Source organism: Falco punctatus, assembly GCF_963210335.1.
Source record: "Falco punctatus genome assembly, chromosome: 10".
In the NCBI taxonomy this organism is placed as follows: domain Eukaryota; kingdom Metazoa; phylum Chordata; class Aves; order Falconiformes; family Falconidae; genus Falco; species Falco punctatus.
The window spans coordinates 5949284-5970121 of NC_137590.1; the positions used below are offsets into that span (position 1 = coordinate 5949284).

The 20838-nt window shown below is 55.5% G+C and overlaps 3 protein-coding genes across 6 annotated transcripts in view; 1 reads left to right on the forward strand and 2 right to left on the reverse strand.

Annotated features, from left to right (window-relative positions):
- The window catches only part of STK4 (serine/threonine kinase 4), a 46561-nt gene extending 46298 nt beyond the window's left edge, over nucleotides 1-263 (reverse strand). For both annotated transcript variants that reach the window (XM_080406028.1, XM_080406027.1), the window contains exon 1: nucleotides 136-263. In XM_080406028.1, coding sequence (XP_080262154.1) covers nucleotides 136-167 — 32 coding nt within the window. In that variant the 5' untranslated portion in view covers nucleotides 168-263. The remainder of the gene's footprint in view (nucleotides 1-135) is intronic.
- Nucleotides 166-4439, forward strand: TOMM34 (translocase of outer mitochondrial membrane 34; the record flags this gene model as incomplete). Of its 2 annotated transcripts, XM_080406031.1 has the most annotated exons (7): nucleotides 166-487; nucleotides 583-682; nucleotides 853-1005; nucleotides 1590-1741; nucleotides 2008-2152; nucleotides 2767-2893; nucleotides 3426-4439. In XM_080406031.1, 7 exons carry the CDS (start codon nucleotides 166-168, stop codon nucleotides 3522-3524), a joined length of 1098 nt encoding a protein of 365 aa, XP_080262157.1. In that variant the 3' UTR covers nucleotides 3525-4439. The 2 variants fall into 2 exon arrangements, with proteins under 2 accessions (XP_080262157.1, XP_080262158.1); XM_080406032.1 differs by lacking the exons at nucleotides 2767-2893; nucleotides 3426-4439 and adding an exon at nucleotides 2600-2760.
- Nucleotides 4198-20083, reverse strand: PABPC1L (poly(A) binding protein cytoplasmic 1 like). 2 transcript variants are annotated; one of them, XM_080406022.1, is made up of 15 exons: nucleotides 18868-20083; nucleotides 17879-18072; nucleotides 17236-17351; nucleotides 16358-16497; nucleotides 15454-15548; nucleotides 15046-15183; nucleotides 14350-14445; nucleotides 13180-13446; nucleotides 12506-12596; nucleotides 12081-12206; nucleotides 10599-10738; nucleotides 10110-10203; nucleotides 9161-9291; nucleotides 8268-8357; nucleotides 4198-7664 (listed from the first exon to the last, which is right to left on the reverse strand). In XM_080406022.1, exons 1-14 carry the CDS (start codon nucleotides 19058-19060, stop codon nucleotides 8274-8276), a joined length of 1905 nt encoding a protein of 634 aa, XP_080262148.1. In that variant the 5' UTR covers nucleotides 19061-20083; the 3' UTR covers nucleotides 4198-7664; nucleotides 8268-8273. The 2 variants fall into 2 exon arrangements, 1 of the variants encoding a protein (XP_080262148.1); XR_013930989.1 differs by lacking the exons at nucleotides 4198-7664; nucleotides 8268-8357; nucleotides 9161-9291; nucleotides 10110-10203; nucleotides 12506-12596 and having other exon boundaries at nucleotides 10600-10738.
- Nucleotides 20084-20838: the final 755 nt, after the last annotated feature.

A 20838-nucleotide genomic window follows, 5' to 3' on the forward strand; every position in this document is an offset into this window, starting at 1 on the left:
GGGGAGCGGCAGGGCAGGAGCCCCGGGGCCGTCCGCGCCGCTCCCGCCAGGCCCCGCGCCAGCACCCATCAGGCTCAGGACGCGCCGGCAGCACACCCGGGGCCGGCCCCCGCAGGGGCTCCCCCTGCCACTTACCGGCGCGGGTTCCGCAGCTGCACCGTCTCCATGGCGCTGCGGGACAGCAGTCACTCGGCCGGCCACTCCCTCACCCCGCCATGGCAGCCCGCCGCACAGCCACTTCCGCCCGCCGCCGGAAGTCAGCGGGGAGCGCCCGCCCCGCGCCCGGCCGGGAGGGGCGTGGCCCCGCCCCCGCACAGTGGGCGTGGCCCGGCGCGGTCCCGGCCCGGCGCGGGCGGCAGCGGCGCGATGGCAGCGGAGCCCAGCGCCAGCTCCCTGCGTCGGGCCGGCAACGAGGAGTTCCGCCGCGGGCAGTACGGGCCGGCCGCCGTGCTCTACACCCGTGCGCTGGTGCTGCTGGAGGCTGCAGGTACGGCGGGTCCCGGGGCCGGGCCGGGCCAGGCCGGGCCGGGCCGGACCGAGCGGGCCCCGGCTGAGCCCGTCTCCCGCTTTGTCCCGGCGCAGGGGAGGCCGCCGCGGCGGAGCGGAGCGTGCTGCTGGCCAACCGCGCCGCCTGCCGCCTCAAGGAGGGCGCCTGCGACCTCTGCGTCGCCGACTGCAGCAGGTGAGCGGGGCCGGGTGGCGGCGGGGCCAGGTGGCGGCGGGGCCGGGTGGCTCGCTCGGTGCCATCCTGCCGGCGGGCGGCGAGCCGGGGACGGTGCCAGCCCCGGGGCAGCGGCCCCGCGCCGTGCCCGCCCTCAGGCGGCGGCGGGCCGCGCTCTCCCTCTGCCGCAGCGCCCTGGCCCTGGTCCCCTTCGCCATCAAGCCCCTGCTCCGGCGGGCCGCGGCCTACGAGGCCCTGGAGCGGTACGCGCTGGCCTACGTGGACTACAAGACGGCGCTGCAGGTGGACTGCGCCGTGCAGGCGGCGCACGACGGCGTCAACAGGTACCGCTGGGCGCTGCCCCGGGAGGGGGGGGGTGCCGGGGGGCCCGGCAGCTCCGCCGCACCGGGAGCCGGCTGGGTCCCTGGCGCGGGAACGGAGCGGCTGGCCGGGCTCCCTTCGCCTGCCGGCTCCTTCCAAGGTGCTGGCTGAGGGCTGGGGGTGATGGGGGTGAATGCGCTGGGGCTGCTGCTGCTGCGTTGCTCGCTGCCAGGTTTAAAGGACATAACAACCTACAAGTTGCAGTGCCCCATCCCTCAGCCCTCCCCGTGCTGCTGTAGCCCTTCTCTCCCTGGAGCTGCCTGCATCGCCTCACCACTTGCCAGACTGAGGAGAGACACACACGTCTCTCCCTCGCCCGAGCACTGAGAGTCCCAGCCCCTGTTCTGTGATATTATTAGCCCTGCTGACAGGAAGAAAGTCCTTTTATTCATGTCCTGTCTGCAGAAGGAGCTTAGGTTAGATGCATGGAAAGGGATTAATGGGGAGATGCTGGCCTCCCTCAGTACATGCGACAGTTTACAGAGTGACCTTACTGGCTGCCACCCATCCAGCCGACCACGAGGTGACTGCCAGCCATCTCTTCCAGGATGACTAAAGCCTTGCTGGAGAAGGATGGTGTGAACTGGCGCCAGAAGCTCCCACCAATCCCCACAGTCCCCATTTCTGCCCAGACGAGGTGGAGCGTTCCTTCTGCCGGGGCAAACACCCCTCCTGCTGCTGCGCCACAGGGAGAAGCAGGTGAGAGCGTGCCCTTGGGCTGGGTAGGGAGCCCTGTAGCTCCGAAGGGTGACAAACAAGGCAGCTGCCATACCTGCTCTGTGTGTCTGCAGTTGGGGCCGAGGCCTGGAGAAACCTGCGCCTGGTTCTGCCACAGCCTTTTTCAGTGGATTCTGGATCCTTTGATTTCTCTGTCTTGCCCCTGGTATGGGGATATTTGCCTTCTGAGAGGCTGCGCTGATCTTATCAGTTTTATAGTGTTCTGTATTCCTACATGCTGTTTCCAGACCAGATTGCTGCTGGCACGGAGAGAGCTCGAACTCTGAAGGAAGAAGGAAATGAACTCGTAAAGAAAGGAAACCATAAAAAAGCAGTTGAGAAGTACAGTGAGAGTTTAAAGCTCAGTCAGGAATGTGCAACTTACACCAACAGGTACTACTGAGCTCTTTGCCCAAATACTTCTTGGCCCTTTATAAAAGCCACCATGGTACTTCTGACAGAGCTGTCTGATGTTTGCTCCCAAACTGAATAAAACAAATACACCCACACATGTTCACCCCAAGTGCAGTCCTCCCTGTAGCTTGTATAACATTCTTTGATCATGTATTGCAAAAACCCTCGGAGACACTCAGCTTAGGGCTGCTAAGGGATTTCTCTCTTTAATGCTTGTCTGCCAGGACTGGGGTATTTTGAGTAGCGTCTGTTGCCCCATGAACCACAAACTGCAGGCTGCTATACTTACAGACTCAAAGTACGTCTAAGGCAGTTGCAAGCAGAACATGTTCTGGACTGGTATAGATAGGAACCTGCATCCTTGAAGTGCAAGTACTTGGCTTTAGAGCAGGTTGCCCTAAAAATCCTTTTTTTTTTTTTTTCCAGACTGAAAAAACTTTTCCTTTTTTCTCTCCTCTCAACTGAAACAAACTTGAGCTCAATAAGTATGATGACTTTGTGCTGTACTGGGGTTGGCTGAGCTGTGCTGTGCCTGATGCAGCAGTAAATGCTGCTTTTAGCCAAAGGTCTCTAACCGGGTGTCTGTATTGCAGAGCTCTCTGTTACTTGACTCTGCAGCAGTACAAGGAAGCAGTACAGGACTGCACGGAAGCTCTGAGGTTAGATCCTAAAAACATTAAGGCACTCTACAGACGTGCTCAAGCACTTAAAGAATTGAAGGTAAGTAAAAAAGTAGTTTTTCAACTGTTTTAGGCTAGGACTAGAAGCCTGTTCATGCATGATCAGGGCTAGAGATGCCCTTTAGAACTTGTTTCTGTGCTAGACAATGTCTGCCATCAGATGTTGAGTGGGATCTATATGGACTGAGGCGGATTTTCTTTCACATCACTGTTTGCTCTTTGGATCTCATGAGTTTCTGAGCATCAGGTCCTGTTTCTAGAGATGCTGAAAGCACCTAGTTGTTGCATTGAGCGTTAGGTTTTTGTGTCTGGTGAGAGTCTGCAGGGTATACCAAATGACATATTGTATTGGTGTTGGACTCAGAACCCAGTCAAGTGATGGAACTGTCTTCTCAGTCCTAGTTTAAGCAGGCTAGTTTAGAACAGCTACATCAATGCCAGTGCTTTAAAGAATTACAGAGAGGGAGTCACAGGTTTAGTTGTGTTGCCTTTGCCTCTGTTGCTGGGTGGTAATTCTGCAGCCTTAGACTGCATTTTGAATGCACTAACACTTAAAAATACTCTCCTTCTAGGATTACAAATCAAGCATTGCTGATATCAAGAGCTTGTTGAAAACTGAACCAAAGAACACAGCTGCACTGAGATTACTGCAAGAACTGAACACAGCCTAGGGTAACCAAACAACAACAAAAGCTTTGTTTTCCACTGCAGAAGAAAGCTTTTTTCTTTCCGTTGTTGTTACAGGGACCAATCTTAATGCAGGATCGGTACTGAAATCTGTCTTCCACTGCTGCTGAGATGTAACAGGTTCCGTATCAGCACAATGAATGTTAAGACACACAATCTGTATCAAAATCTATTATCTGGCTCTAAGGTCATTTAAAGTTTTAATGCCACTCCCTGAGAGGCATATAGGTTAACTTGCCTGTAACTGCTGGCCTCAGGGACTCTTTCCACGTTGGCCAAGATACATGTAAAGTAGCTATTCTCTTCCTGAAGAGCTACAGAGGGGTTTTTTTGTCCTTATTCAGGTGACAGTTTTGCATTTGTGCTGCTATTACTCAAATAGGGTTGCTGCAGGAACTACTGCAGTTGCCTTAGCACCATGTACCTTTTTTGTAACAGGTACAGTTACTTGTGCAGGACTGAGCTTGTTCCCTCTCCCGCTTGATGCCTGCTGGCTCTCAGCTGAATTTGTGCTGCTTAGCATGGCTAGGCAGATGTTTACAGTAGCAGCTTGCTTTTAATTTTTCTGCACATTTAAGAAAACAGCAGCAAGTTAAGCCTGCCTTGTTACACTGTGCACTACTTCTTTCAGATTCTGGGTGCTTTGGAATTCTACAATTGTTTTTTGAAAACCACTTTAGCTCCTCTGTGCCTTTTGGAGCAGTTGCTATGGGGTGTTACAGGGAAGAAGATGGCCAGTAACATCCCAGCTGAGGTCTGGCTTACTACTTCAATGCATGTTTATACTTTCTGATCTCCTTATCTGGTATTGATGGCACTGACTTAAAATGAGATATTTGGAGTTATTCTATGAACCATGAAAACCAGTTCTCATTAAAGCCATGTTTATTTTCACTTTAGAGCTGTGGTGTTTTTTTACATGATGGATAGTATAGGGGAACTGGAACACTTTTATAACCACTTCATGCTGTCCCCCCTTTTTGTCAGGGGCCTTCAAGCACTGCTGTATAGTGCCTTGTTCTGTCAGATAGTGGCAATATGTCAGAGTCTGTGCAAAGCTGAGTAATGGTTAGAGTTCTTCAACTAGTAAGTCAAGATGCTGAACACCCCCAGACCTGAGCCAGCTTACAGTACAGACCAGGAGACAGAAGCTAGCCCGTAAGTCAGGGTTCAGATAGCTTTGTTTCCCACCTTACTTCTCTCACTCAGTGCTTCAGGCAGGTACCCACTGAACTGAATTTACAAAGCAGATGATCTCTGTAATGCCATTAAAGGCAAGGACTTCTTACAATAGCCTGACATTAAGCAGCTTTTTGTAGGTCTCAGGGCTGTACTCCATTAGCTGTAATGGGCCAGGGCTTGAAGCAACTCCTCCCGAGGGGCACAGGTTGCTCCATTCACTCCACTCCCACTTCTAGGCTGCGGTTCCATTGATCCTGCAACCAGCACTTGCCTGAGCTCTTGGCAAGCACAGGTAATGGATTTCACGGTGGGGATGCACAGGTCAGCAGTACAGAGATAAGCAGAGGAAGGTCACAGAATACGGAGGAAGCCTGGCTTCACTTAATTAAGAGCTATCCTTTTAACAGCCCTGCTGTTATCTGGAGTGGCAGATACCTGCACTGTTCAGCTGCAATTCATTACAACACCTCTAAGCAGCAGCAGTCACCATCTCTTCCCCCTTTCAGCAACAGATAGGCTGTTTTGTACCTTATTATCTGTGAGACTCCCCAGCAATACCACCAGGGAGGCAAAGATCAAGCAAAGCAACAAGACACGCTACTTCAAGCTCAGGGTCACTTCTGCTCCTATCTCCCCTTCTGTTCCAGCAGTGGTGCAGGACACTTCCCAGGTGGGCAGCTGGAGCATGTCAGAGGCACACCTTCATTCATCCCTTCCAAAAGCCACAGCAACTATGCTAAATTGGAGACTCCTGATTTGCATTGGCATTGCTGCTTCTGACTCAACTCCCTGAAGCCTCAGACTTCCCCAAGGAGTTCAGCCAGATTGCTACTCTGAAAACTTTCCAGTATCCATGGGGATCCAAGCTCCATCTTCACGTTTTACGATAAAGGTTTTAAAGACCTTGGTCCTTGTTCACAGCCTTTCTTAAGCTGTTCTGATGTTCCTTGGCCCAGCTCTGCATTCCCTCTAGCTTTACAGCTGTCTTCTCCAGCCAAGCCAACTAGGATTGGAGGTGGTGTCACAGGCATGTCTGACTGTCCTGATAACACCTGAAAAAAGGGTGCAAACGAGCTAGCCAACAGTAGAATGAAGTTTACCAGTACAGTTCCATTGCAGCTCCTTATATGTATTACACACACAAATACACATCTTTTTTCCACTAGAGACAAAGCATAAAAGCTTCCAGATAGTTAAACTTCAGGATAAAAAAAATATATGGGACCTTCACTGAAGTTAAGTGGCTTAAAGTCGTTCATAAGCATCTTACTGAGCAGGAGATACCCAAACAGTGCACAGTTCAGGCTGAGGCATCCACTGTGAGGAAAAGAAATATTTAAGGAGCTCAGAGGAAGAACTGGCAAAATAAAGGCAAGAAAAAGCAACGATGAAAAGCCCCAGGGAAGAGTCCCAGCTGAGCAAACACAGGAGCAAATGTATAAGTGGTTCTATTAAAATGCTGGAAGGAAGACAAGAGGTAGGAGGGATGACTCAGCAGTGAGCCGAAGCGAGGCCGAGATACAGCACAGAAGGAAGATTGAGACTGCAACGCCGGCACACAGGTTGGACAGAAAGAAGATAGGTGGTGCTGATGGAGATGTGCTCCTGTCAGCTCAAGGAAGCAGTCAAGTAAGGTCAGTACATCAGTCTCAAGTACCAAGGAGCCCCTAGGGACAGAAATGCCTTTCCTAACTAGGAAGAGCAGGGCATTAAGGCCAGGATGATAACACCACACTCTGGGAGGGGTCTGGAGAGCAGAACACAGATTAGATATTAGGAAGAAATTACTCACTGTGAGGGTGGTGAGACACTGGCACAGGTTGCCCATTGAAGCTGTGGGTGCCACAGCCCTGGCAGTGTCCAAGGCCAGGCTGGATGGGGCTTGGAGCAACCTGGTCTGGTGGAAGGTGTCCCTGTCCATAGCAGAGGGGTGGAACTAGATCATCCTTAAGGTCCCTTCCAACCCAAACCACTCTGATTCTAGAACAGGTCCCAGCTACTCCTGCGAGCAAGGAGCGTGCCAGTGAGATGTGATGTGGTTATGAATGTTTTCAGCGACTCCTTGAAACTACTGGTCAGGCACACACATTGGAGAAGCAGCTTTTGATTTACAGCTGCTCCACAATACCTCAAAAGCTGGGTCTTGTGCCCCACAGACACATACCCACATGGTGTGGTGACTGGCAGAAGACACCTGGTGGCAGTACTCCTGCAGGCGTGCAAGGTCCATTACAAAAGGAAAACCACAAGAAGATGATGCCCTTTGGAGGGAAGTTAAAAACACTGAGAAATGATGAAATCCAGGTTGATGGCATGAAATCTGCTTAAAGCCATCCTTCTAGAGAGTCAGAAAGAAAGAAGGAATCATGAGAGCCTGTTGGTTGGCAATTTGTTCATTTAATCCTGTATGTCCCTGCTTCTGAGCTCTCAGAACTGCCGCCCCACCAGCATCACAAGCTTCAAACGCTAATTACAGCAGCCTGACCTAAGTCCATCGCTCCACCTGTGTGAATCAGCGAAAAAGTATTTGCTGTCTTTCTGCAAAGGGAACTAACCCATGCTTTGGGGGTGGAAGCATCGGTTCTTTATCAGCATCAGCTACAGGAACAAATAAAACTACAGAACCCAATAAATTCACTAAAAATGGTGATTCATTTTTAGTTGTCATTTCCTGGGCAACTGAATTGGGCTGAGTTCCACACTACACTTTACAAGATGCTTTCAGGAGCGAGAAGAGAATTAACATGGGATTTTTTAATTTTTTTTTTTTTAACAGATGCAGGAGGAAGCAATCCTGCAAGGTTTACAATAAACAAAAAATAGGATGGGGCACTGAAGACAAGCCAGGGTCACTGTTCAGGCACAATTCCAAAAGCACGGTGAGGTTGCTGCTGCTGTTCTCCCAAGGCAACGTTCTCAGGGCTCACTCTCAGTCCTGAAGTCTACAAGAAACAAAAAGGACACAGGCGTTTTTCAACTGCTAGAGAAAGAATTTCATCCAGACAAGATGAAATTCACCTGAACTTGGATTAACAAACAGTTTCCTTGAGAACACAAGTCAAGGAAATATTATATTCAAAGGGGTACATGAGAGTCTGAATTGCTTGTTAACATATCTGTCCCAGCCCCAGCAGCAAGGGCCAGCTCTCCTAATTAAGCTCACACAGAACCATAACATTTTACAGGGTACCTATTGACAATGTCCTGCAAAAAACCACTGGGAAGTCCCAGGAATGATGATGCTGGTCTCCACTAGACCTACAGAAAAAGCAAGGTATTTTCCTATCTTCCTTTCTGGTAGGCACAGTCATTTCTCTCATCAACAGAGAAAAAAAGGACCAACACACAGAACCATGTCTCTTCAGTATGATGAAGGAAAATGGAGAATGCATTAAGACATGGAAAAAGGGAATTTTACAGTCAAAGATACTTGCGTTGCCCATCAAGCCTTACTTGGTCTGGCCAGGAAACCTAATCCCAAGTTTGAGAGAGAGAAAGCAGAGATGCTGAGCACACCCACGCCTGCGAGGGCTGCCCGCACCTACCTGCGGTCACTGCAGGAACGCCGTGGCACTGCTCTTGTGCAACGTCTCCGAAGCCTGGTGCGCCTGGAGAACAGCCACCGCTTCCTCCATCTTAGGAGAGAAGGCACAAAGGGAGGGGGACAAGTTCAGCAGGAGCACCGCACAAGAAACGCAATATTCCCGGTCCCGAGCTGGCCTCCGCGCAGACCAAGAGGTAAAGGACTCAATTATAAAATCCAAGTCACTGCTTCTGCAGGAGACTGATCAGCCCAAAGACCTCTCTGTCTCTTCCCTAGGGAAATGCTGGGACATCTCTCCTTTCTATAGCAGCAGAACTTCTGTGAGAGAGATCGGAATTCTCCATTGGTGAAGCTGCCTGACACCACGCAGCCAGAGCCCAGGCTCCAAAAAACATCAGCGAGAGGTTGAAAGTGAATCCTGCCTCCAAGAAGCAACAAGGAGATGCAGTCAATTCACTGCAACTATTTTGATGGGAACCAAAGCTAAGTTCACCAGGATTAAGGAAACCAAGGAAATGCTGTAAAGAGGCAGTGTTTGCTTGGTTTCTCTTCTCAGCAAACAGCATCTCTCCATCTTCCTGCAAGCGACACCTACCCAGGTTTTCCCCTCTCACTTCCCAGCCACTCTCAGAGCTTGGCCCGTGCTTTCAGGAGCTGCTCTGAGCTTCTCCTTTTGATGAAGGTGCACAGGCATTCAGGCACTGGGTGGAATGCCATCAACCCAGGATCCTTTCTGCTTGCTTTTCCACTCAAAAAAAAAAGCAGCGACTTGCTCTTCCGATGGCTATCAACATCATTGGCCCATCTTGTAGGCGACGATCCCCTTTCCTTACAGCAGCACGTAGCTGCTAGCCCTTTGAGATGCTATTTTCTCAGGCACAGAGTGCCTCCTACCTTGGAGCTCAGGGAGTCGGGAGACTCCAGGAGCAGCAGCAGCTCAGAGTTGTCCATCTCCAGCAGCATCCCAGTGATCTTGCCAGCCAGCGAGGGATGCGTGGCGTGGATCAGAGGGTAGAGGCGCTCACCTGTTCCAGACACCAGGGAGGACATCAGCACTATGCAAGAATTTTAGCATTTTCCAACACAGCGCAAGCCCTTCCACCCTCCCAGCTCCACCCTTTCAACTGAAAAGGGATACAAGGGTAGCGACGGTGGTGAAAAATCACTGCTCCCAGCAAACCTACTCCAGCAGGCACCTGCTGTGGGAGCAGGGCAGTGGAACAGTTAAGTGCTGCCCATGCCTGCCCACCAGCATGCAGGTGAAGGGGCCTGCTCCTGCAGGAGCAGTCTTCTCCTCGAGAGGGAATAGCTGGTCCATGAGCTGCTGTGTTTCTGCAAGGCCAGTGGAGCAGGGCAGCCTCCCTGCAGCAGGGTGAGCGATGCCCTCCCATGCCACAGGCACCAGCCACCCCACCAGCAGGATGCCAGGTGGCACCTGAAACCCAAGGACTGTGCAGCAGTGCCGACCCCAACACCTCTACAGCCACCACACCGTTCATCAGTGCCCGAGAGCGGTGATGGAGCATGGCCCAGAGTCCCGGGGAATTGCAAATGCACTGGTGCAGCCTGGCAGCACAGGCAGGACAGGGCCCTGCCTCTCCTGTGGAGCTCCACCAGACACTGTCTTACTGCCAGGCAGCTAATAAAGACAGGGAGTGGTTTTACTGCTTCCCTACCCTTCCAACACCACATTTTTTTATTTTTTTTTTTTAAAGCAGCATAACATCAGAGCAATCCCACAAAGGCTTACAGCTTCTCCTGCCAGCTAGGTTTTCCCTGGTGCACGCAAGCCCACATGCCCTCGCAGCCAGACCTACTCCCGCAGAGCGGCAGTGACACCCACCTATCATTTGCTTCTGCTCCTGCGGAGGGGCTGCTGCAAGCATGGATGCTGTCAGCGGCTCCTGCCCCTGGACATGCACAGCAGGTTCTCCCACCTGGAGAAAAAGAAAAACAAACAAAAAAGAACCCAAAGAAGGGCAGCAGTCAAAGGCTAGAACTGATGTGCAGGTTCCCTGGCTTGCAGGAACAGTGCTGGTCCCCGAGTGCTGCGGGGCATTTCACCCTCCCAAGATGCTGATACAGATTCTGGCATTGCCCGTTTGTATCCAAACACCAATTCCAGGAAAGCCGGAGCCGGGCATTATGCTGCGTGGCTACTGGATCCACAGCCCCAGTTACCTCAGCAGCCCCTGGGAAAGGTCCCCATGGCACCAGTCAAAAACAGAGCCGTGGTGCCGCCTGGGGCCAGCGGCCGCATGACCCCAGGGTGGGAGCAGGACTGACACACTGCGGTGGCCGGCCCGAAGCCGGGACCCTGCCGAGGGGTTACCTGTGGCGCCACCACGGACGGCATCTGCCCCATCGGCTGGACGTTCCTGACGGCCGAGGAGTACTTGTACTGCGGGGTGCCCCGCAGCAGGGTGGGCGAGGAGGGCACCCGAGTGCTGACCGTCTGCGTCCCGATGTTGGCTGCAACGGGGACAGGAACGTTTGTAAGGAGGAACCCATTAAACAGATGGCTGTGCCAAGGAGGCTGAAGCCACAAGGGCACCGTGCTCAGCCAGAGAGCCTGAAAAATCTCTCTGTGGGGCTCAAAGCAGCCCCCGGGTCAAAGGCAGCTTCCCTGGGACAGGCAGGGCATCGCCAACCTGCCCGCTGGGCTGGGGTGATCGGATTTTGTGCAGAGGGCAGAAGAGCTGGCAAAGGCACCTATGCTTCATTGCATCTCTCCAGAAACGCCCGTCTGCATCAGCAGCCAGAGGATGGGGACAGAAAGGGCAAGTGCCTCTGTCCCCCAGCTCACCCTGGCTTCCCTCCTACAGGGACACGAGGGTAGAGGAATGAGGGGACAAGGACGAAAGGAGAGGGGACTGGCCAAACAAAGTCCTCCTGGTGCCCCTGCTTGCTTCAGCAATGAGACACTCAACACTGAAGGTGACCTTGGGCTAAATCACAGAGCTGGGAGGGCTGCAGGTAGATGCTGCCCCTCCAGGCGGTCCTCTGTTTTGGGGGACATCACCCACTCACCAGGTGAGCAGCTTCCACCCAGCACCACTTAAGCCCCCTCCTCAAAGCCTGTCCACAGAGGAGCCTCGGGGGGGGGGGGGCATGCTGCAAGCCCTGCTCAGCATCCTCCTCTTCCTCACCCAAAAGGCAGAGAGGTGACAGGACAGACATGGGGATGAAGCTCTCATGGGGTGAGGAGTGCTCTGGGCACCACGTGCAGGACAGCAGATTGGTCACTGCCCTGCTGGAGCACAGCCACCCCATGCTGGCTAGGCAGAGGGGACACCTCAGGACACAGGGACAGTCCCGGCACAGCCAGGCACGGGGGATGCCAGAAGGTCTGGTTCTCAGGCCACAGCACCAAACACCTCTAACACAGGTGGGTTTTACTGGAGGCTTGGCTTTGGCAGCAGTTCAGCCAGAGCCTGTAGGAACCTCTGCTTCTGCCAAGAGGTCCCTTCCCAACGTCCACCTTGGACTGAGCGCTATGCCTAGGGTGCCATGGCTGCATCATCATCATCATCTTTAATGAACATATTCAAGAAGCAGCACCCAACAAGACCAATCTGCATACTGGAGACCTGTCCCATTACCTGGAAGACCACAACCTTCCCCAAAAGGTACACACTAATTTACTACAGACACTGCTCCAGTCCCATCACACCCAAGGGCACCATCCGGACTCCTCCACGAGCAGTCCCACAAACTGAGCCATCTCCAGAGACAGACCCAAGCTCACAGCAAGCACCTTTGCCAACGCACAGCCACTGTGGCTACATCCAAGCTGGGTCCTGCCCCCACTCACCCACTCTCTGGGCCTGGGGGGGCACACGGGGCACCTGGGTGGCAGCCTGTCTCATGGTGCTGATGTTGGACAGCAGGCGCCGGGGCGGCACGGCAGCCCTCAGGATGGGGGTAGCTGCAGGATATGCTGTGGGAGAGATGGGGTACGTGGTTAATAAAGCGTCTTGGTAGCAAAGGCATGGAAGGAGATGGGGAGGGGGAGCGACTGTGGCTAGGGAAAAGCTCAGGAGCATCTCACCTCTGGGGTCAACCCCAACATCTCATCCACCGGTGCCCGTCACCGGGAGCCCTGCACCAAACCCTTGTGCACTTCTCCAGGCAACAGCCCCCCACGGCTACATGCTTTGTGGTGCTTTTAGAGACCCTCAGTCCCTAAGTGAGCCCAGGTCACACCAAGAGCCCCCAGGGACAGACAGGCGGACTCACAGGGAGGCCGGGAGGGCTGCGCACTCCAGCGAGTGGCAGGACGGACTGGGACAATTGGGCTGGGGCTGTAGAAGGTAGCTCTGGTTTGTGGCTGGGAAAGGAGAACACATTATCCAAGGTGACTGGGGAGCTGAGCTGAGTCAGATCTAACCCAGAGCATCTCAGTGGCTGCCAGACAAGCCAAAGCCCACGCTCTGCAGCGTGCCAGAGCACTTTAAAGATCAACCAGGCATGCTGCCTGCATGTCCTCCAGCAGCTCCATTTAACTCCTCCCCAGAGCCTTTGCACCTCTACAACCCTTCTCCCTCCTCTTGTTTCATCGGCAGACTTGTTCTCCATGCTCACGCCCTTCCACCAAACTCCTCCTTGGTTCCTCCTCTGAGGAGCAGTCAGTAGTTACTAAACCCTCAGCGCATCACCAAGAGCACCTGCGCCCCATCAGCATTTTGGCAAGCCCCGCCGCTGAAGCAGAAGCCCAGCGCTGATCCCACCGACCCCAGCGCTGATCCCACCGACCCCAGCGCTGATCCCACCGACCCCAGCGCTGATCCCACCGAGTGCCTGGGTTGGCACAACCCGGGATATGCTCCTCATCCCAACTGCCACCTCCCTCCTCCAGCCCAGGGCAAATTCGGGTCCCCGTGCAAAGCTGGCATTCGGGAACAGGGACTCACCTGGGGGATGGGGGGGATGAAGTACCCTGGGGGGGGCTGGAAGGAGCCCAGGAGAGGGCCAGGCAGGGCCCTCATGGTGGCTAATCTCTGCATGTACTGGTTGGTGAGGATTGCTTTCCGCTCCTCTTTCCTTTGAGCGAGCGCAACGTAGAGAGGCTTAGTGCTGACGATCCGCCCGTTCATTTCTGTCACGGCCTTGGTAGCCTCTTCTGGGGAGGAAAAACATACAAACCCAAACCCTTTGCTGTGGCCACCCTCTGTCATCACCTAAAATTGGATTAGAACAAGACAGCTAAGTCCACAGATCGCCGCAGCACCTGCAAAGCACAGCACGGAGGGGGACATGTGGGACCTGCCAGCCACAGCCACCCCACCGCAACCCCCGTGTCCAGGTTGGGATGGATGGGGCTGCACTTGTGGGGCTTCATGGAGAGGTTTCTGTGGGGAAGGGGAGGATGCACTTGGGCAAAACCAGTAGGTTTGGGAAATGAAGGTGGCAGAGTCTGGGCCAGCCTGACATCCGCAGCCTGTGATCTTCCAGGGGGTCTGTGCCCCAGCCCCCCAGGGCCAGCAATGCTCTGGTGCTTGGTGCCAGAGGAGCCAGCAAGGGCTGGGGATCAGTGGGACACTGTCCCTGCCCAAGAGCCAGGCAGCATCTTTCACTGGCAGCTAGCAGGTTGCAGGCAGCTGACCTTAAAGCCAGAGCATCCCCCCACACCTGTACGCACAGCGTTCAAGAGAAGCTCAGCACCAGAGTTGCTGGCAGGACTGAAGCTTTTACGGTTTTTCAAAAGGCAAAACACCAGCCCATCACCCCGCTCTCCCCAGACTGAGGTGGCTTGTGGGTCATTTCCATTTGTACCAGTGTCACATCAGTCCCAGACCACAGGGCAGCTGTGCAACGCTCAGAATGACGTGGCTTTAAGGTCCTGTACCCTGCATCTCACTGGGGCTGGGGTAACTCGGCAAAGCTACAGAGTATTTGCTGAATCAATAAGCTCCTCAGGACAGCGTGAGGTACAAGTGACGTGTCCTTCACACTTGGCCTGAGGTACAAGCCATCAGCAGGGAGCCATAACTCAACAGGATGACAATCCCGATCCATTTCCAAGGGCTGAGCACGCCAGCCAGCCAACCCCAGGAGCCCTGGTGACAGCCCCAGTCCTTCACCTTGGCACTGGTGATGGTGCCATAGGGAGAGAACTCCTTCCTCAGCCTCTCGTCATCTATCCCGTCATCCAGGTTCTTCACGTACAGGTTGACCCCCTGCAAAGAGACAAAAAAGCAGCTTGGGCTCCCGAGGTTTACAGCAGCTTTTCAAGCTGGGTGTGTTTCACCAGCAGCTCAGCCAGAGGGTGGGACATCCCACAAACACGTCCTCTCCAGAGCTGCCACAGGACCAGTGACACGGAGAGGAGCCAGGGCTGCATACATGCTCCATTTGCAGGCAAGACACCCCGAGGGAAGAGGGCACCCAGACTATTGCTGCGAAGCTGCTCCAAAACCTCAGGGAGCTGCCTCATTTCCAGACTAATATTGTAATTTCTAGAAAAGAGCAGATGCATTTGTTCACCTGCCAACATCATCCTGGGTTTAGATCTCTGTCCTCTTTCCTGATGCTGCTTCCCAGGACATCATCAGGCAGTGACTGGACTCCTGTGCAGGTGTTTTTCAGTCTTTTTTTTTTTTTTTCTTGTGTGTGGGTGGGTGGTTGTTTTGGTTTTTTTTTTCTCCATTGCAGAAGGGACCCAGCGCTGATCTGCTCCGGAGAGCCCTGTGCTGTCCCCAAGCCAAGGATGTCCCTGGAAGCCTGGGGCACGTCCCTGGTGCGGACCTGCAGGATGGAACATCCCGCTCTCCCCTTACCTGGTACCGGCTCACTCGCTCCTGCTTGATCTGCTCAAATTTCCGCTTCAGCTCGCTCTGGCGCTCCAGCCGCTTCTGGGCTCGGCCCACGTACACCATCCGCCCATTGATCTCCTTCCCGTTCATGTCGGCCACTGCCTGCCAGCGGAGGGGAGGGCCCTGAGCACCGCAGGAGCCCAACGCCATGGCTCTGCCCTTCACCCCCCATGAGCAGAGACTTTCCCAGGCAAGGGCAGGGAAGCAGCTCTGCTCCCCTTTGCCAGGTCCTGCCCACCCAGACACCCTCCCAGCGCCAGCAACCAGCCAAGCACGCAGCTGGTGAGGTTCTCCCCGCAAGGAGAGGTGGGAACATCAGCAAGCGACAAGCTCGGGGCTGGGACAGCAGACAGGCAGCGAGGAGTTTCTTGCCTTCTGGGCTTCTTCGTGCTTCTCAAAGTTGACAAATCCAAAGCCCTTCGAACGGCCGGTGTTGTCCATCATGACTTTGACACTTAGTGTCTTTCCTGCAAGAGGGAAGGGAAGCAGGCGTCTGAAGGAGGGTGCCCCCCCAGGGGTGCTGCTGGCACAGAGCACCGTGCTCAGGAGCCACCATGAGGTGCCAGCCCCGTGGACGGCAGCAGCAGCACAGAAGAGCCAAGTGGGAGCACAGACAGCAGGATCCCCGCCTCAGGAACACGAGGTGTTGGTGGATGCTGCTCTCACTGCTCTCTGCTTTTCGGTTTCTCCAGCCAGTGCACTGAGTTCCTTTGGCCAGAAGCTCCCATCTCCTTTATGTATGAATACATAAATTGGGTTCGTATGAAGGGTATTCACAAATTAACAGAGGTAACAGTGGCCAAGCACGGAGAGTATGGCCCATGGGTTGGTACAGCCCTAAACCCTCTCACAACAGGCATACTCCAGCAATGGACTAAACAGAGAAGCTTTTTTTTTAAATTATTTTTCTTTAAGTTCAAACTCAGCATCTCTTATTCCCAGGGCTCCTAGAACCAGACAGCATACTGGTCTCCAAACAATTTAAAAAACTAACAAAACAAACCCTCCACATTTTTATTACCCATGAAAGTAAAAACCTTTTTCTCAGGAGAGCACCTAACAGAAGTTACCCTCCATTGTGGCAGGAAGGTGCATGTAATGACCGCTGTGGCTTAAACTGTCAGGACCTTTGGTGAGGGGGTGCCTGAGCAAGGCAGATGCCACCGAGCAAAGGGGCTCAGCGTTGCAGCCAAGCACTCACCCCAGCTTTCTTTGCAGTTGCCCCAACTCCAGTTTATCAGACACGAGGATACTTTGCTTCAACAACTGTACTCACCAAACTTGGAGAATATTTCCCGCAGTCTGTCGTCATCCATGTCATCACCAAAGTTTTTGATGTAGACGTTGGTGAACTCTATCGCCCTAGCCCCAAACTCTGTCTCACGCTCTTTGCGGGATTTGAATTGGCCAACAAACCTGAAGGGAACAAGGAAAGGGACCTGAAACCCTCCACATGCCCTGTGGGGCGAAGATGGACATGGGTACATCTGTCTTGGTGCAGGCCAAGAGAGATCCCATCACCTCAGGCCATGCTTTGCTCACCCATAAACCCACCATGTGTTTCACATCCAGCAACTTCAGCACGTCCCACTCTGGTGTTCCCCTACCCACTTGGCACTACTGAAACGAGGAGAGTAGTAACACAGGGCACAGCCCCACACTGGGGATGTCACCCCAGGAGACCCCAAAGGGTGCCAACAAGTGCCAGCTCTCTTCCTCCAAGGTATCCCCAAGCCCCTTGGGCAGCTGCTTGCCTCAGCGGGGACAGGGATGTAGAGAATAAGGTGATGCAACGTAAGCAGAGAGCTGAAGAACAGAATCTCTTGCTGCCCAGATGATCTGATGCTGACAGCCGAGATGGAGGACCAGCCCTGCTTTGCAGGCACTCCTTACACTGCCTCAGCAAAGCACACAGCCTGGGCTTGGGCTCCTTCCCCACCACCAGGAACAGCTCCAAACCACTATCACACTTCCCCCAGCACTGACCACAAGTGACTCACTGCCCCCGAGAGCAGCGCAGCCGCCGTGCCCAGCAGGGACAGGGAGAGAGCGAGCAGCAGGAGGGAGCAGCCTGAGCAGGGCAGGCGCTTGCTCCTGAGCATGCACCAAGGCAAGGGAGGAGCAGAGCCAAGGAGACTCTCCTCTGGCACTTACACCTTTTGGTCATTGAGCAGCATCCCATTCATGGTCTCAATGGCCCGAGTTGCTGCCTCGTGAGTCTCAAAGTGAACGAAGCCATAGCCACGGGATCCGTTTTCATCACAAACCACCTACAAACACAGAGCAAGGAGGAAGGGGATGGGTGGGAAAGGGGAGGAAAAAAAAAAAAAGAAAAAACCCTAGAGCTAGGCACTGGTTTTCTCCATGTTTGCACACGAGTAAGTCGCAGGAAAACCCACCCTCGTTTCCAAGGGTATTTGCCCTCCCTGACACCCTGCCTCTGCTGCAACTGAACTCTGTTGGGACGTTGGCAGCAGGTCAGGAGCCGGGCAAGCCCAGGGCCAGGTCCCCAGTGCTTTGTATGATGCTCAGGAGCTTGCGGCTCACCAAGACGCGAATGCTGGTGACACACTGTGTTCAGACAGGACAACACACAACGTCTCTATGCAGGGACTGGGAAAAAGGAGGGGCAGGGAGAAAAGCCCCTGTTCCCAAGGGAGAGTTCTGGCTTCAAAGCACGTGAGAATTAGAGGAAACTTGTCGGGAAGCGAGATGAGAAAGTGAATTTCAGCTGGCTGGAGAACACGGGGCAGCTCTGCAGCCAGCCCTTTCCCGCAGGGCCCAGGGGCACGTGTACCTTGCATGACAGGATGTTTCCAAAGGCCGAGAATGTGTCATACAGGGCTTTGTTATCAATGGAGTCATCCAGGTTCTTGATGAAGACATTTCCAACCCCTGACTTCCTGAGCCCAGGGTCCCGCTGGGACCACATGATGCGGATGGGACGGCCTTTGATCACCTCAAAATTCATGGTGTCCAGGGCTCGCTCAGCTGGCAAAGAAACAAGGATACAGGGGGAGAGAGGAGGGTAACAGAGACAGAGCCCTTCACATCCTACAGCAGCTCAGACAGGCACAGGAATCAGGGATACTGCTGGACAGGGGTTCATTAACTTAGATGAGGCAGGCAGCTCTGCCTCTCAGGGCAGCAGGGCCAGGCAGGGGTTGCTCTCCTCTACAGCCGCATCACTCCCTTTTTTAAAATTATTTTTTTCTCCTCTCTGAAGCATGTCCAACTCCCACAGGATCATCCATTTCATTGCAAGCTCCAGTTTGGCAGATGCCCTGGAGACCAAAATCCTTCCTGGGTGGATGGGTTGGGCAACTAGCCCAACAACACCTTTGCATCACCACTGCCTCGCCTCGGCATGAAACACCTTTTGGTTACAGCACTCTATCACCGTGACCACTGCCAGGAGAGAGACCTCGATTCACACCATGAGCCAGCGGGCGGCTGGCTGCCCCAGGGAAAGGCAGAGGGGGTTTTGCTGCCCTTCTCCATCAGCTCATGGAGGGAGGTAACTTGCAAGGCACCTTCCTCCCACCACAAACCCAAAGCCCAGCTGCCACATCCTTTCCCGGTCTCTAAGAAGAGATGGGAGTGGGATGGGTCACCACCTGCGAGCAGGCTGGGATTAGTTACAACCCAAACTCAACAGCAGCAGAATATTGCCCAAGGCCCAACGGCTGACGCACCCGTTCAGACGATTGCTCCCCCCTTTTCAGCCACCTGCCCTCCAGCCCTTGCGCACCCGAGCCCCCAGGGGCTGCGTTACTGGCAGCGTACCATCCACAGGCTGCTGGAAGTTGATGTAGGCATAGCCCAGCGACCGGCGCGTGGCGATGTCCCGGCAGACCCGGATGGACATGATGGGCCCAGCAGGCGAGAATTTCTCATAGAGCATGGCTTCGGTCACGTCAGGGTGGAGGTCTCCCACGTAGAGGGAGGCTAAGGGGTAGCCAGGGCCGCTGGCGTTCATGGTCAACCACAAATCTCAGCTGTGGAGGAAGACAGACCCAAGGCTACAGGGCACAGGTTTCAGACCACACGCAGCAAGCACAGACACACACTGGGGCTGGCCCCACTGCAGCAGCGCAAGCCATGCCCTCCCCACCAGCAGCGGCAGGACCAGGAATGGCCCAAGGATGCTCCAGTTCCCAAATGTTTTAGGGACGTTTCAATGCTGGTGCAAGAGGCAAGATGAGGTGCTCTGCACATCACAGCCCTCGCACACCCGGGGAGCGGCCAGAGGGACACACCACACACCAACATGCCCCTTTTGATGCTCAAAAGCCCAAGGTAAATAAAACGGACTTTAACTCCTCAGACGGTAAACAGTCCTGGGGACCTCCAGAGCCTGCTGTTTTACACACACACACACAGAGCCCCCTCCAGGCAGCTGCCGAGCCGGAGCAGAGCCGGGGGGGCACAGGTTTGCCCCGCTGCATGGCACAGCCCCCCCGAGCAGCCCCGCACCCCTGCGGCCAGGCTCCCCCCAGCCCCTCCCACCGCCAACAAAGCAAACACGGGCTTTCAGCCAGCTCTGCCCAGCTCCCCAGCTTGCTGGCCAGGCCCCCAGCACAGGAGAACCGGTGCTCGGCCTCTCGCTGGTTTTAGCTGGGTGGAGTTGCTCGGGGAGGTGACCGACCATCGCTGCTGGAGAACACAGAAGCTGCCCTGGAAGCTTCCAGCCCCTCCTCGGGGCTCCTACCTTAGAGCTCCAAAGACCCCAGACACCGGCTAAGGTACCTGAAACACGGCGCCCCGCGGAGAGGCGCGCCAGGCACCCCGAGCCGGACACCGGGCAGCCCCACGGGCGGGGGGACACCCGCACATCAGCCCCCGGGGCTGCCCCGCGCCGCGCAGCCCCCCGGCCCCGCAGCAAGGCCGGTCCCGGGGGCGGACAGAGCGGGGCCGGGAGCGGGGGCTGAGCACGCACAGCCGGAGCGGCGAGGCTCGCCCTGCACGACCCCGCTCCGCCGCTGGCGGACAGCCGCAGCCCCCCCCCCCCCGCACCGGGCTGGGCACGGAGCCCCCCCCCCCCCCGCCTGCTCGCCCCGGGAGAAGCCGCGCTCGCCGGGACGGGACGGGACCGGACGGCCCAGCCCCGCACTCACGCCGAGCGCTCCAGCGGGCTCAACCGGCAGCTCCACCCCGCCCCAGCGGCCGGCAGCGCCCGCCTCTTCCCGCGGCCGCCGCGGGGGCGGGACGGGCCCCCCGCCCCCCGCCAGCTGCGGCACGGCCCCGCCCCGGGCTGCGCCCAGCCCCGCCGCACCGCCCCGGGCCGGCCGGGATCCCTTCCCAGGAACCCCCAGCCCCCGGGCCGGCCGGGACACCCCGCCCCCGTGCCCCTTCCCCCCGGGACCCCCCAGCCCCACTGGGCTGCCGGGTTCAGGCAGAGCGCCGGCAGCTGCAGCCCCTGATCGGCGCAGCCCGGCAGCTGCCCCCCTGTCCCCGGGCTCCCCAGGTATCGGCAGGTGCTGCAGCCCACCCACGGCGACCTCCCAGCGCTGCACGGGTTTTTCATGAATTGTCATAAATCACCTCCAAGCTCTGGTAGGTAATTCCCTGAAGTTAAGAAATCCCGGCAGAAGCCGGTAAGATACACAGCTGGGTACAAACCCCTTGGCATTCCGCAGGCCCGCGCTCCCAGACTCGCAGCAAGCCCCCTCCGTGCCCAACAGAGACCCAGGGGATGCAGAACCTGGTCCCTGCCGTCACCTGGTGTCCGGATGAGTGTTGTAAGGTCACCTTCAT

Excerpts from the sequence above, each read along its gene's own strand:
- PABPC1L (XM_080406022.1), bottom strand. The coding sequence starts at position 19,060 with ATGAACGCCAGCGGCCCTGGCTACCCCTTAGCCTCCCTCTACGTGGGA. Across the intron at positions 13,447-14,349 it reads GCACCATCACCAGTGCCAAG|GTGATGACAGAGGGTGGCCA; the intron begins GTGAAGGACTGG and ends ATCCAATTTTAG. Across the intron at positions 8,358-9,160 it reads CCGACTCCCTGAGCTCCAAG|ATGGAGGAAGCGGTGGCTGT; the intron begins GTAGGAGGCACT and ends TTCTCTCCTAAG.